This window comes from Lolium rigidum, chromosome 2, assembly GCF_022539505.1.
Source record: "Lolium rigidum isolate FL_2022 chromosome 2, APGP_CSIRO_Lrig_0.1, whole genome shotgun sequence".
Taxonomy (NCBI): Eukaryota; Viridiplantae; Streptophyta; class Magnoliopsida; order Poales; family Poaceae; genus Lolium; species Lolium rigidum.
This window is the reverse complement of record NC_061509.1, coordinates 175838261-175854483: the sequence shown is the minus strand read 5'-3', so window position 1 is coordinate 175854483 and position 16223 is coordinate 175838261. Positions and strand designations below refer to the sequence as shown.

General features: G+C 41.8%; 1 protein-coding gene across 1 annotated transcript; it reads right to left on the bottom strand.

Annotated features, from left to right (window-relative positions):
* Positions 1–6741: 6741 nt before the first annotated feature.
* On the bottom strand, positions 6742–10213 carry LOC124692628 (bidirectional sugar transporter SWEET4-like). The gene is made up of 5 exons (XM_047226036.1): positions 10039–10213; positions 9681–9717; positions 9091–9469; positions 8115–8234; positions 6742–7184 (listed from the first exon to the last, which is right to left on the bottom strand). The coding sequence occupies exons 1-5, from the start codon at positions 10079–10081 to the stop codon at positions 7005–7007; spliced, it is 759 nt and encodes a 252-aa protein (XP_047081992.1). The 5' UTR covers positions 10082–10213; the 3' UTR covers positions 6742–7004.
* Between the last annotated feature and the right edge of the window lie 6010 nt (positions 10214–16223).

Genomic DNA, 16223 nt, shown 5'->3' with positions numbered 1-16223 from the left:
CACCAACTCTTGGGAATCCACCTATATAATGAGGGGCCAAGGGAGGGGGCCGGCCACCCCAAGATCACAAGCTGGCCGCCCCCCTTGAAGTGGCCGGCTACCCCCCTCCCAAACCCTAGCCGCCCCCTCTCCTCCATAGCTCCCGCGTAGCTTTAGCGAAGCTCCGCCGGAGTTCTCCACCGCCCACCGAGCACCACGCCGTCGTGCTTGTCGGATTCAAGAAGGAGCTACTACTTCCGCTGCCCGCTGGAGCGGGAGGTGGACGTCGTCTTCATCAACAACCGAACGTGTGACCGAGTACGGAGGTGCTGCCGTTCGTGGCGCCGGAACCGATCGTGATCAAGATCTTCTACGCGCTTTTGCAAGCGGCAAGTGAACGTCTACCGCAGCAACAAGAGCCTCATCTTTTAGGCTTTGGAATCTCTTCAAGGGTGAGACTCGATACCCCCTCGTTGCTATCGTCTTCTAGATTGCATCTTGGCTTGGATTGCGTGTTCGCGGTAGGAAAATTTTTGTTTTCTATGCAACGTTATCCTACATCTTCATGTCAAGAGCGAACAATCTGTAGTGATCTCACCCGGCAGGGTGCCGATCCATGTGCTTATCTGTGCTAGTCCCTGGATCGAACGCTACCACACACAGTTTAAGATGTAATATCGAGAAACAAAGGTCATAATTATTACATCGCATGATCCAGAATTACATAATGAACTTTACAATTTGCATAGCACAAGGCTAGCATACATCAGAGATTACAACATATATAGCATGGAGTCCTTTGTCTTCATGTGTCACAGGCGAGCATGTTGAGGATAGACTCGTAACCCTTTTCGAACCTTACTCATCGTCAAAACCTGCAACATGAGACGTTGCAGCCCGAAGGGTCAATAGATTTGGAATAGTATTGGCCAGATGTATTTGGTGGACACAAATGACGCCTAACACCTACATGTATATTTGGCTAGTGGAGTTTAGACTCTTTTGCGGAAAGCAAGATTTATCCTATCTTTTTCAAAAACATTTCATCTTAAATATTTTTTTACTAAGAACACACTAAGTCACACAGGTGCTCCTAAATAATTGTAAGGACAACATTGGATTACCCAAGTGTCCACTACCCATTGTTGCACCCACCAAGTTTTACTTAGAAATTGGGATGAAAGAGATCTTCCAGACAGCTCCAGGTAGAGTCGCTCGTAGTTGTCCATCACCGAGGAAACGGCTAAGTACTTAGTTTTTGACACTCTGCAGAGGTTATACATCTTTACCCACATGACTCAGTCAGACCCTTTATCACCATGATGCTCATTTTGCTCGAATGGTTGGGAGAAGACGGAGACGAGGCCTTTGAGAAGCAGAACCTTGGATCCTGGATCCGGACTCGTTCCACCTACACATCTACATTAAATAGTCACGGTAGGCCAAGGTTCCGCAACGTACTCAGCTAAGGCAGAGCCCATATGACATGTGGTTGTACTTGGAAGTTACCCATCTAGAACCCGTCCAATCTCTTTTTATCCTGGTTGGCCATCCCCACCATAAACTGCACTCCGATGACCCGTCAAAACCATTCCACCCAGGTGATTCATTCATTAAGTTGTTTTCCTTAGAGAAAATCATAGCTTTTTCACCTCATTGAAATTGTCATGAGATCCCAACCACGAATCTACCAGCATAACTAAGCAATCTACTTACGATGGCAACTTAGGGAGAACTAAAGAAAATCCTAAGACTTGTAATAGGATGAGCATATCATATACACATACTGAACTTAAAAACAACCTACACATGCAATTCCATTGATAAATCTACATGCATAGAAAAATAGGACGTGTGATAGTGACACTTTCCTTTTCTTGGTAGTTGATGAGCGCTCACTTCTCTCAACAAAACTATAAGATACAAAACAACAGAACATAAACAATCATTCCAACAAAAGAAAATCAAGCAAGGCAAACAAAGGGGTGTTTATTTGTTTTATCTTATCTTCATTTGTCTTAGTGATCAATGGACAAGAGGGTTGTGGAATGAGGTTGGCTTGATATGGCGGAGAGGTTGAATGGTTAAGTCAAAAACTTAGAAATAAAAGGGATGTTGGAAAGGAGTCGATATTCACACGAGACAAGATTTTATAAATGGCTAAGTCAGAAAAGGTTTTTCAAGAAAAAATTAGAGTGCACCAACACTTAGGAAAAGTACAAGATAACACCTAGTGTTGAGTTGAGAATGTAGAGGTATGAGGGGTTAGAATTCTAAGGCATGATGATCTTCTTATTCTTCTCTTGAACTTCTTGTCTTCCTCTTAAAACTTCTTGTCGTGGACCTTTTATTGTCTTGCATCTTCGAACACTTCTCCTTGACTTGGGCACGTAGCACATCGTAGTTTGTACAAACAATTCTAAGTCTTCGAAGGGTTGCCGCATAGGCTTGGGTTGAGAATTTAGAGAGAGAGTAGTTAGAATAATTTCTAGGGCATGTAGTTCATCTCTTCGTCATCTTGTTCTTGTTTTGATGTACTTCCTTCATAATCTTGATCATCTTTGTCCTCCCTTCACATTGTCTTTTCTTCGAACTTGCTTTCCCTTCGAGATTCTCCTCCATTGCATTGAGATAAGAGGGGAAATTGTCTATGTGGATTTTGGTGTTGTTTCAAATGTGATTATGTTGAAATTATTCATAGAATTAAACCTATGATGAAAATACTCAAAATTCACATATTTTTAAATAGATCGAAAGTCAATTTTTTATCATTCCAATATGTTGTTTATATTTTTACGAGTTCAGGGGTATAATTTTTTTGCAGCATTTAGATAAATGGATCAAAAGATATTGATTTTACAAAATTAAACATTTCACTGTTAAATTTTAATGACGTCCGAAAAGTCATCCGAAAAAGTTACTCGGGCGAAAAAAATTCTACATGAAAGTTGTAGAGAATTTAATAACAAACTCAACGTCAGATAAATCATCCAAAACGGAGCTCTAGATCTATTGTTATGGAATTTCAAAGTTAGCTTCAGCTAGCATGTTCACGAAAGGAACAGTCGAATCGATCGGTTACAGAATTGGTCATTTGGTCGCATGCTTCAGTTAAAAGGACTACCTATAGCCACTGGATCTAGATCTTATGGTGGAAGGAAAAGAGAGGAAAGAAAAATAAAACAATCAGCAGCTCACCAGCGGGAGACGTCCAGGGCGCTAGTAAACACGCACACGACGGCTGTGAGCAGTGAGCTTGATCTTGACATTGCCGTCGTTGGGTAGATCTTCACGGTCGAGGAAAACATCGCCGGTGTGGAGGAGGACGAAGCGAAGACGACTAAGTGCTTGGCTGTTCTTGGTAAAGCTTCTAGCGCCGGCGGCGAGCGGATTGAGGGACGGTGGCATCGGATGGCGATGGAAAAACTGAAACAAAATGGCGTAAAAATATGTCCTGGAGGTAGGCTTCGATTAGGTAAGCGTAGAGGAAAAAAAGAATCGACGAGAGGATTACCGTACGTGACATAATCGTCCGATGAACTCCGATGACGTCACGGCTAACATGGACAAAGCGATGCACCACCATGTCCATGAGGTGACCCTTGCCGATAATAGTCCGTTGGTGAAAGGAATGAACGTGCTAAGATCTGACGATGAACTCGAAGGTGTGGCTGATGATGGCATGGTCGGTACGGGCTGTACAAAGCTCCTCTAAATATAATTTGTAAACCAAAATGGCGAAGAAGAAGAAGGAACACACGATGCTTCTCTTAGTTCTTATTTATATGGAGGGAGGAGAGAGATCGAAAAAGGAATGCCACTGGGCGGCATTTAGTTCAGCGCGTCGGTTTGCGAAATTGGAGCGTCCAAATAGAAATTAAATTTTTTGGATGAAATCTTCATTGAATTTGGAGCAATTTTCGGATTAAAGTCGAGAGCAATCGGTGGCTAGAATTGAGGAGAGAAAGGAAGGAAAAATTGACTGTGTTGTGTCGTGAAGACTGGAGTTCATGTACATGCATGTTTTTTTCTTGAGACAACCTGCCAAGCTTTATTGATTTATAAGAATGTTTACAGGAATGGAATCAAAGTTTGGTACATCAATCCAAAGCTGGCGACCAACATCAAGCGATACAGAATACTTGGCTAGTTGTGTGCTTCATAATTTGATGATCTTTCCTCATGAGCGAATATGCAATCCTGAAGAGAAGAAGATCTCGCAGCAATCTCTCTTGTGACAGAGTTATACTTTCCCATAGTTCCTTCTCTCAAATCCTCCACGACATTCTTACAGTCTGATGCAATGTAGACTCTCTGCAAGGCTAGATCCTCCACTAGCGCTAACGCCTCTCTACAAGCAATTGCTTCATGGCCTAGATGGGCTGGTTCGATCGATTTGTTAATTGGGCCAGGTTCTGTGCGGCCCAAAGGGAATTTAAAGGAAAACAAAAAAAACGAGAGAGGTCTGCTGTGGGCTGGCCGGCTGGACTAGGCCGCTTCGGTTGGTTTGGTCGTTCTGGCCCCCCCCCTTTTTTTTTGTTCTTTCGAATTTCTGTTGTTTTCTTTTATAACTTTTGCTTTAGGGCTTGAAATGAAATCAAATAAATTTCTAAACATTTGTAAAAATCAAAATAATGGTTTGGGACATTAAGGAACCTATTTAATGTCTATATTGAAATAATAATTTTATGAACTTTAGCCCACATAGCTACTTGTGCAATACTTTGCAAAGTAAAAAAATTTAGGATACTCTTGTTTTCTCAAATAATATCTTTTAAGGATTTGAAAACCTTGAAAGTCAAAATATCTTTGATTTTAAAAGTAATTTGAAACCAAAAGTCTTTGAAAACACCATTTTGGAAGTTACTTTTAAATAACTCTGAAAAGTTTTAATTCCATGTGAATTCTCAATCAAGTTCAAACAATCAAGCATTAAATTTATTTTTATTTTACATTTCCAAATTTAGAAAATTTTGGGATGTGACAGATCATGTGCCGTGAAACTGAAATATACACTGCTTGATTTTCGTTGTACATTTCCCTCTCGCAACCTTCTTATCTACATGAGCATTTCAACTGATGTACTACATACATTTATAATTTGTTGGTAAATAGATTCTGAGTATGAGAAATGGTTTCGCATTTGTTTCTGGAGTTTGTACTTTGATGTTTCCTTATTTTAGTAGTCTGGGACATTTTTTTGAACTTTTATGTTAGTTGATTGTAAACATGTATCGTGAAAATGATTCTCCTATTTTTTAGGTGGCAAAATACTATATTATAATTTTGGTGGTAATGCTATTGTAGTAAAACTTACCTGGAATGTTCTTGTCCGATGTCATTTTTGTTGTTAGGTTATTTGTAGTAATTTGGACAATTGTTTCTAATTATTTTCATTCTCAATGTAGGCAAGTCAAGTGTCATAATATGGTGACGATTTGTTCTCCCTATCAGTGCGCACTTATTAGTACATCAGACTGTTGATATGGCCAGCAATGGATTATTATGCCAATAATGTATACGGAATTTACAGAGAATGAAATTTATTTCGCGGTTGATCAGTTTAGAGCTTTGCTCTCCGCATACCTCCATCTCAACTATGAATTTTAGCTAATTAAGGTTGACATCAACAGATTTATTCTCACACTGGATACTTAAGTTAACATGAACAGATTCATTCTCACACTGGATACTAATATGCCAACTGATTATGCATGTTTTGTACTAGAGGAGGGCAAGATGCTTCGCCTTGCTGGGTTAGACATAATTTGTTACTCTATAAATGAATATGTAGAAGGATACTTTGGGGGAAAACCCGTAGATTATGACCTAAATGATGAAGTTGCGGACATCTACAATGAGGTATAGATACATGTTTTGCTGCTTCATCTTCGAACCATCAAGGCCATCGAGTGCATCTTGCTACGTTATTGTGCTGTTCATACTGTCCATGATGTTTGCCTTCAAAAAGGTTTGATTGCGTCAGCTATGCTTGAGTCCAAAGAGGAATCATGATTTCTAAATTTATCGTCATTAGAGTTACTAGCAGGTTCTCATAGGATTCAGCAGTGCTCTCAAGCATGGTATAGAAACATGTTCAGACATAATGTGTTGCTATCACTGTCAAAATATAAGGATATCCTCCCCTCAAAGTATAAACTACAGGATGATACATGCAATTTGGTCAGCGACACCATGTATCAGTGGTAAACTAAATGTGCAATCTATTCCCTCCATTGCCTCAAATGAATGTTGGCACCCTTTTTTTGGGTTTCCATGGTCATCTCTTTTGGAGCTGTCAAGGAATCACTCCTTAAAAAAATTAGCACCCACACCACCGTCCTGCCGATGGATTTTTTTTACACCAGCCATTATTGATGATTTGCTAAGCCCCCTTTGTATGTTTGACACATAAGGCTACGATCCAGGCTTGTCTTCTTCAGTTATACATGTGTTGTTTGCACTAATCAGAAAATAAGTATTCCTTCAGTTATACATGTGTTTGCATCATCCATGTTTTGTAAGGTAATAATACATAAAAAAAGAGGTTGTTGAGGTGACAATAATGACAGCCCAGAACACATGTTTGAGATTTACCGTGTACACAATGTTGTCTTTTATTCCGCTCGGTATTATCATGTTGTAGTACATTATGATATTACAGATTTATTTTAAATTTTTATATTGAGTTGTAAATTTTATATGTGCATTGAGAAATAAAATTTAGAGCATTTTTACTAGTATAGGATAATCCCCAACATGTTGTTTTCATTCGGACTGCCATAGCTCACGAGAAAAACCAAGATCCAAGAAGGCGAGAGATACACCACTCAATGTCGCGATTAACCGGCTCTAGTTGATAGTCAAAACAATAAGACATAGACGGAACTTTGGAGGATACACGAGAACACGAGCCCCGGGCGACACACGTTTGCGCGCGGAGCGTATCATTCGTCCGAGAATTAGCTAAGGTATTCATTTATGGATGCGCTTGCAGATGGAGTCAATAACGTAACGTTTTGCTTCTAGTAGCGGCCGTTGCCAGCGGCGGCGTTGCCGTTCTTCCCGTCGACGACGACCTCGGTCATGGGGATCTGATCGGCCTTGCGCTTGCGGGCCTCGAGGATTTGCTGCGTGGACTTGTAGTAGATGGCGTAGAGGACCACCTGCCCCACTGCGAAGAGGACGCCCAGCCCGTTGGGGATCTGCATTGGAAGAGTACAGATTTTATCTCAACCGAGCCGCAAGAAACATGATGAAAAACTTGATCAAATCGAGGAACATGAGAAAACAATCCGCGCGCAGAAATGTGTTAGCCTGAGCTAAGGGTCAGCACGTGGTGCGCCGCATGCCGTGGCCGCAGACAAACGGCAACGGCAGGATTTGGCACAGTAGGAAAGCAACATGGTCGTTCAACAGTACGAAAGCAACGGCCGCCTGGTCTGGAAACGGAGACGGTCCGTTCAACATGGTCGTTCGCGACACTTGCTTGCTTCACCGTCCGATCTCACGATGTCACGAGCGACTGGCAAGGTTTGGCGCCATGAACGCAACGGCGACTGCCACTGGTGTGATATTTCTGACCGTCGGCTAGATGTGCATGCTACGAGCCATGGAGTCCTGGTCCTAGCTACCTTATCCTATCCAATCTTACTGTATTATTGCTGGAATACAAACTGCCCTAGTATGATTCCTAGTACAGCTAGCTATATTCCCAGCACAAAAACATGCGTCACGTGAAGGGAGTTGCAGGCAACTCGCATGAAAGCAGAGGGAACGGCTGGTGGTACACCGTACACGCAACTTGGTCTGCAACATGCCCCCGAGTTGCCGCTGCAGCTGCATTTATTTTGGGCGGTTCGCCACAGCTATCCAAATATGTTTACCTGATGCCCCCTAATACTGCTAACATCCTCTGCAGCTTGCCTAGCCAAAACTTAGTAATTCATCATTGACAGTTGTTACTAGTAGGTGGTTCTTCCAGTTTTTAGACAGACAGAGACATGATGCGCCCTGCAGGGTCCGTACTGGTTACTACTTGCAGCAAGCTAGTCTCAAGTGGCCATGCCCGTCTCTATAACACAGGTAATTCTCTAGCTAACAGTGAAAACGACCACAGTAAGTAGACGACTTACTGTCATGTAGAGGTCGAACTTGATGAGGGCGTAGGCGGTCCAGAAGACGCCGTTGACGAGGGACGCCAGGGACAGAAACAGGGGCATGTACTCCACGCTCTTGGTCTGGATCACCATTTTCTGAAACATGGGCACGAAAATTAGCATGGTGATGAGGGTAAATCCATCCATTTTAAGATCATCAAATTAGCCACAGTATTGAGCAGAGCATGAATCATGTGAACAACTAAAAGGAAATTGGGATATCTGTGTTTGTGTTTGGGATGTTGCTACTAAAAGTGTCTACAAAAGAGAAAGGGCCATGAATACATTTATCAAAATTGAGGGGAAAACTGCAGCGGCACAAGTTATTAACTGCTACAAGTTGAATCAAAAGGTAGGTATGGAAGAAGAACAAAAAAACAGAGGAGTTGATTTGACACCACCGAATGGCAAATTTCGTTTTTCAGTAGACTATTTAGGCTGTTCAAGATGATTAAGTATAAGACAAACGACAAGATGACTCATGCTTTGGATACACACTACAGTTATCAGAAGCTAAGTACGGCCAAAAACAAGAGGAGTTGATTTGACAGCACAGAATGGAAAAACACTGGTGGCAAATATTGTTTTGCAGAGTAATATTTAACCTGTTCATCAATCAAGAAGATAAAGTATAGAGATCCCCAAGATAAAATATCAGAGGAACAAGAAGATTACTCAAGCGTGCATACAAGGTACTACTCCAGTATTCAATTCTCCACCCACACCCAGAGTCCCAGGTTGGTCAAGAAATTAGTATAGAGTAATCCCGTCTTCTTTTCTTATGCTTATTCACATTCCTCGGATCACCTGACGCCGACAGTCATCACCAACTAAACTAGTACAGTAGTAGAATCGAATCAATAAACTAGTAGCACCAAATCTCGGTCACATATTCTAGTGATTCCTGAGTGAGTCGAAAGAGGATGAGTGTGAGCCCGAATCATAATCATACCATGACGGAGAGCGGCGCGGCGTACATGCCGGTTCCGAAGACGACGCAGAGGATGCCGACGACCATGGACCTGCCGTCGTGCGTGTGGGCGAGGCTGAGGACGAGCGCGGCGACGGCGGCGACGAACGCGATCTCCGCGACGAGGATGAGGAGGACCCTGCGCCGGTCGGCGCCGGCGGAGTAGGCGAGGAAGAGCGCGATGTAGGTGAGCTCGATGGCCATGCCGGTGCCGTTGATGGTGATGACGAGCATGCTGTGCGGGTGCACCAGCGGCAGGCCGTAGAGCACCCACATCATGCAGTTGAGCAGCGTGGCCAGGTACGGCACCGCCGAGTACTGCTCCACCGTCTTCTTCTTCCAGATGCGGTAGAAGGTCGGCCTGCATCCATGGCGGCGGGCGAGCGAGCGTCAGTTAGTTGGCGTGCGTAAGAAGGAAATTAGCAGGGGTTCTCGTAGTAGTATTATTTTTCTCGGAAGAAATCGCGGTGCTGCATTCTCTCGAATTTGTAGGACTCGTCCACGCAGCCGACCCAAATCTGGGGTTCAGAAAGGAGATCGAAAGTTGCTTTATGGAGCAGTTGTGTTCTTACACTGGGGATAGAAAGAGCACCAGGGCGGTTCCATTGCCTGCAACAGAGCCGAAACAAAACAAAAAAGCAGCAGCATCAGAAGCGGTAGTAGATCTTAGATTTCCTGGTAAAAAAAGCAGACGGCGAGTTTGAGGAAATCCGGTGCGCGATGCTTGCATTTGAAGGGAGCAAAAGTTGGTGAAGAAGACGTGTGTGTAAAAGTGGTTGGGCGAGAAGCGAAAAGGGGATGCAGCGAAACGAGCATCAGGATCCAACAACACCCCCACACGCCCGTGCAGTGCCACCATCTAAATCTATCTACCACATGATTTTCGCCGCCGTGCAGAAGCAGAGGGTGGAGACGGGGACGGCGACTCACCTATGATCCCGATCACCGTGCGGATGGTGTCCGCTGACACCATGGCGGCTTCCGGAGGCGAGAGGAGAAGTGGATCGCCGGAGTTTGGAGGGAAGGGGAGAGAGAGATGGAGCGGAGGACGGATTGATACAAGTGCAACGAACCCCCTCTCGCTCGCTCGCTGTCCCTCTGTACGTTGATGAGTGAATGATCTCAGGAAAACACCAAGCGGGATCCTTAAATAGAGAAGACCCGTGGGCCCCACCGCTATCCCATCTCTATCGGGCTCGCTCTCCCATGCGCAGTGTACAGGCGTTTCTCTCTCTATAACAACCCGGCCATGTCCAGCAGCCGGCCGGGTCATTCTAATCATCTTTTCTTTCTTTACTTTTTTTCAGTACTCTACCAATATTTCTTTATTTTTGGTACTCCACATATTCACATTCCTGGTCCAAGTTTGTTGCAGCGCAACGTCTCAGCGTGCGAGTTTGCGCATCCCGTCGGGGAGGGGACCATGAAGCTCTGGAACGCATCCCAATGGCCCTCCACGGTCTAGCACACGTCTTTTCCATCCAAGCAAGACAACGTCACAAAACACCCGGACACACACCAGGACTAATCGTACGATCCCTTCTCAAATAAATGAATTATATAATGTCATCATTTCTATGTCTCACCGAATTGAATTGGTTTCCTAGCTCCAGAAAAATGGAAATGCTTTTCTACTATTTTTTTTTGACAATCAATACCACATATATTTATAGTAACAAATAGTACATGGTAGAGATACACGAGCTATCTCCAACGATTACAAAATAAAGTCTAAAAGATACTAGCAAATCTTCGAGATCTTCAAACTCTTTTTTCTACCAAGACACAATCTTGTACTTCATGAAGGCAGCCAAAGATATATAACAAACCATAAATCTGTAAATACCAACGAAGGTTCTCCCATAATTTTAATTTGAGCCGCAATGTCATCATTTTTCTATGTCTCACCGAATTGAATTGGTTTCCTAGCTCCCAAAAAATGGAAATGTTTTCTACTATTTTTTTGACAATCAATACCACATATATTTATAGTAATCAATAGTACATGGTAGAGATACACGAGCTATCTCCAACGATTACAAGATAAAGTCTAAAAGATACTAGCAAATCTTCGAGGTCTTCAAACTCTTTTTTCTACCAAGACACAATCTTGTACTTTCATGAAGGCAGTCAAAGATATATAACAAACCATAAACCTGTAAATACCAACGAAGGTTCTCCCATAATTTTAATTTGAGCCGCAATGTCATCATTTTTCTATGTCTCACCGAATTGAATTGGTTTCCTAGCTCCCAAAAAATGGAAATGCTTTTCTACTATTTTTTTGACAATCAATACCACATATATTTATAGTAATAAATAGTACATGGTAGATATACACGAGCTATCTCCAACGATTACAAGATAAAGTCTAAAAGATACTAGCAAATCTTCGAGGTCTTCAAACTCTTTTTTTCTTCCAAGACACAATCTTGTACTTTCATGAAGGCAGCCAAAGATATATAACAAACCATAAACCTGTAAATACCAACGAAGGTTCTCCCATAATTTTAATTTGAGCCACAATGTCATCATTTTTCTATGTCTCACCGAATTGAATTGGTTTCCTAGCTCCCAAAAAATGGAAATGATTTTCTACTATTCTTTTGACAATCAATACCACATATATTTATAATAATAAATAGTACATGGTAGAGATAGACGAGCTATCTCCAACGATTACAAGATAAAGTCTAAAAGATACTACCAAATCTTCTAGGTCTTCAAACTCTTTTTTTCTTCCAAGACACAATCTTGTACTTTCCTGAATGCAGCCAAAGATATATAACAAACCATAAACCTGTAAATACCAATGAAAGTTCTCCCATAATTTTAATTTGAGCCACAATGTCATCATATTTCTATGTCTCACCGAATTGAATTGGTTTCCTAGCTCCCAAAAAATGGAAATGCTTTTCTACTATTTTTTTGACAATCAATACCACATATATTTATAGTAATAAATAGTACATGGTAGAGATACACGAGCTATCTCCAACGATTACAAGATAAAGTCTAAAAGATACTAGCAAATCTTCGAGGTCTTCAAACTCTTTTTTTCTTCCAAGACATAATCTTGTACTTTCATGAAGGCAGCCAAAGATATATAACAAACCATAAACATGTAAATACCAACGAAGGTTCTCCCATAATTTTAATTTGAGCCGCAATGTCATCATTTTTCTATGTCTCACCGAATTGAATTGGTTTCCTAGCTCCCAAAAAATGGAAATGATTTTCTACTATTTTTTTGACAATCAATACCACATATATTTATAGTAATAAATAGTACATGGTAGAGATACACGAGCTATCTCCAACGATTACAAAATAAAGTCTAAAAGATACTAGCATATCTTCGAGGTCTTCAAACTCTTTTTTCTTCCAAGACACAATCTTGTACTTTTCTGAAGGCAATCAAAGATATATAACAAACCATAAACCTGTAAATACCAACGAATGTTCTCCCATAATTTTAATTTGAGCCACAATGTCATCATTTTTCTATGTCTCACTGAATTGAATTGGTTTCCTAGCTCCCAAAAAATGGAAATGATTTCCTACTATTTTTTTGACAATCAATACCACATATATTTATAGTAATAAATAGTACATGGTAGAGATACACGAGCTATCTCCAACGATTACAAAATAAAGTCTAAAAGATACTAGCATATCTTCGAGGTCTTCAAACTCTTTTTTCTTCCAAGACACAATCTTGTACTTTCCTGAAGGCAGCCAAAGATATATAACAAACCATAAACCTGTAAATACCAACGAAGGTTCTCCCATAATTTTAATTTGAGCCGCAATGTCATCATTTTTCTATGTCTCACCGAATTGAATTGGTTTCCTAGCTCCCAAAAAATGGAAATGATTTTCTACTTTAGTAAGCGGAGTAATTCTGTCTCAACTTTTACAAAGATTACACTCAGAAAAAGGCATCAAGGCGAGATGATCACGGAGAGTTGATGCTGGCTTTTGCGCTGAATGAGTGAATTTGTATGTAGATAGAGTGTGACCACGATTCGGTGGACTGACTATATCAGCCACATAGATATTTATAAAGAGCCACATGTATATTTATAAAGGTTCGGGATTCCTGGTAACAACCTTACATGGATATATATTTCTGAGCGTGTGAGGTGCTCAAAATTGCAGTTGAGTGATGACCCACAAGTATAGGGGGTCGCAACAGTCTTCGAGGGAAGTATTACCCAATTTATTGATTCGACACAAGGGGAGACAAAGAACACTTGAAAGCCTTAACAGCGGAGTTGTCAATTCAGCTGCACCTGGAAACGGACTTGCTCGCAAGAATTTATCGATAGTAATGCAGCTTTATAGTAGTAGCGATAGTGAAATAACAGCAGACAGAGTAACAAAGACAGCGAGTAGTGATTTTAGTAAACAACAAGATTAAAATACTGTAGGCACGGGGACGGATGACGGGCGTTGCATGGATGAGAGAAACTCATGTAACAATCATAGCAGGGCATTTGCAGATAATAATAAAACGGTATCCAAGTACTAATCAATCAATAGGCATGTGTTCCAATTATAGTCGTACGTGCTCGCAATGAGAAACTTGCACAACATCTTTTGTCCTACCAGCCGGTGGCAGCCGGGCCTCAAGGGAAACTACTCGGATATTAAGGTACTCCTTTTAATAGAGTACCGGAGCAAAGCATTAACACTCCGTGAACACATGTGATCCTCACATCGCTACCATCCCCTCCGGTTGTCCCGATTTACGTCACTTCGGGGCCATTGGTTCCGGACAGCGACATGTGTATACAACTTGCGGGTAAGATCATAAACAACGAATATCTTCATGAATCAATAACATGTTCAGATCCGAGATCATGGCACTCGGGCCCTAGTGACAAGCATTAAGCATAACAAGTTGCAACAATATCATAAAAGTACCATCTACGGACACTAGGCACTATGCCCTAACAATCTTATGCTATTACATGACCAATCTCATCCAATCCCTACCATCCCCTTTGGCCTACAGCGGGGGAATTACTCACACATGGATGGGGGAAACATTGCTGGTTGATGGAGAGGCGTTGGCGGTGATGGCGGTGATGATCTCCTCCAATTCCCCGTCCCGACGGAGTGCCAGAACGGAGACTTCGGCTCCCGCGACGGAGTTTCGCGATGTGGCGGCGTTCGGGAGGGTTTCGGCGACTTCGACTTCCCCGTGCGTTTTTAGGTCGAGGCGAATAAGTAGTCCGAAGGGGGCGTCGGAGGCCAGCCGAGGGGCCACACCACGGGGCCGCGCGGGCCCCCCCGGGCCGCGCCGCCCTATGGTGTGGGGCCCTCGGGCCTCCACCTTACTTGTCCTTCCGGCTCCGTCGCATTCCGGGAAAATAGGCCCTTTCGTCAAAATCCCGAGGTTTTTCCCGAAAGTTGGATTTACTGCACAAAAACGAGACACCGAACAGTTCTGTCGAAAACGGCGTTAGTCCGTGTTAGTTGCATCCAAAATACACAAATTAGAGGCAAAACAATAGCAAAAGTGTTCGGGAAAGTAGATACGTTTTGGACGTATCATTGAGGTAGCCGGCAAGCGGAAGCTCGCTGACTTTGCTAACTCTCTTCTACGCCAAAGAGGAAGAAAGCTAGATATACGGTGGTGTCAAGTGATAAAATGATTGGACCCTGCTACAAGGGAGGGGACAAGTATTTACAGGGAACCTTGGTGCTTTCCCTAAGGTGCAAAAGGACCCCCTTACCCCTTTGTGGGTGGGTCCTTATAGGACGCTTCGCTCTGGTCCTTGGTGGCATGTGTTAATTTGAATGTGCTTCTGACACGCTTCTTGATCATTGCACAGGTCCTCATGAAGGCTAAGTTGATTGGACCTCTAGCCTGGCCCAACACCAGGTTCCTTGGGGCGCATCCTCAGGTGGTGCATTTGATGTCATCATCTTGGGACATGGTTGTGGGTTGACCGAGTCGCTACGATTTGAGGCTTAGTAGCACTTAGGGACTTTTTGGAAGCGAACTCAGGGTCGCTGCTCGGGCCCCGAAAACCGTCTCGGATGCCTCCACCTTTCCTCAAGATCATAAGTTTCTTGGTTTTGGGGGTTATCATGTAACATACCGACGTTTAGGACCAAACGAGGGTAGATCTAAAAAATTTGCATCTGCATTCATGCATCTGAAAATGAGAGGAAATTTATTGCGCTTGTTTAAAAAAACGAGGAGATCAAAGTTTCTCTTACTCTTGTAACTAGGCTTAGCTCATCACTTGAGTGCTATAAGTTTTGACATGATCTTTATTGATTCTTTTGTTTTGGGAACAATTTAAATTGAAACTCAAAACTTGAAAATATATAATTCAAACACAATTTGACTTACAAACAAATACAAACAATAGGATAAATGAGAACAATAGATAAACAATTAATTTCTTTATTACAATTTCTTTACAAGTAGATTTTTTGCATTTGCATATCATGCATCTCAAAATGTTGGGAATTTCCAAAAAAAAATTTGGAAAGACGAAGTGATTGAGGTTGAACTCTAGTGATGAATTTGAGTTAGGTCATCACTATGGATTGAAATAAAATTCAACATGACCTTTGTAAACTTCAAAATTTGGAGAAAATTCAAAACCTAAATTTCACGTCTTTGGTCTCCAACTATAGAAACCTCAATTGACTCATGCAAGTGATCTTATGCATCACATAAGAATTGAATTAAAAATGGAAGGTTGAATTATTCAAACTTGCGTTTAAATTCAAAATTCATAACAACTAAAATAAAATCATAAAAATATAAAACAAATTTGAAAATTCTCAAAATTGAGTTCTTCTTCATCATAAAATCATTACGTGGTTTCAGGAAGTCAAAAACTATACAAGCTACCAAAAGAAAAGAATCATATCTACATCTTTCTACTCCTAGATCTACATCTTATCTTCACCTCAATCTTCTAAAACATGTAACGCAAACAATAATCACGAACCATTTGGTTATGGTAAAAATGTTAGATTCACCAAAAGGTGAAAGTTGAAGCCATTTGATTTAGAGTCCAAAGGAAGAGATCCCAGGGAGAACCCCTAGAATCACAAATATATGTTTGAGGTGTTAAGCATCAAAA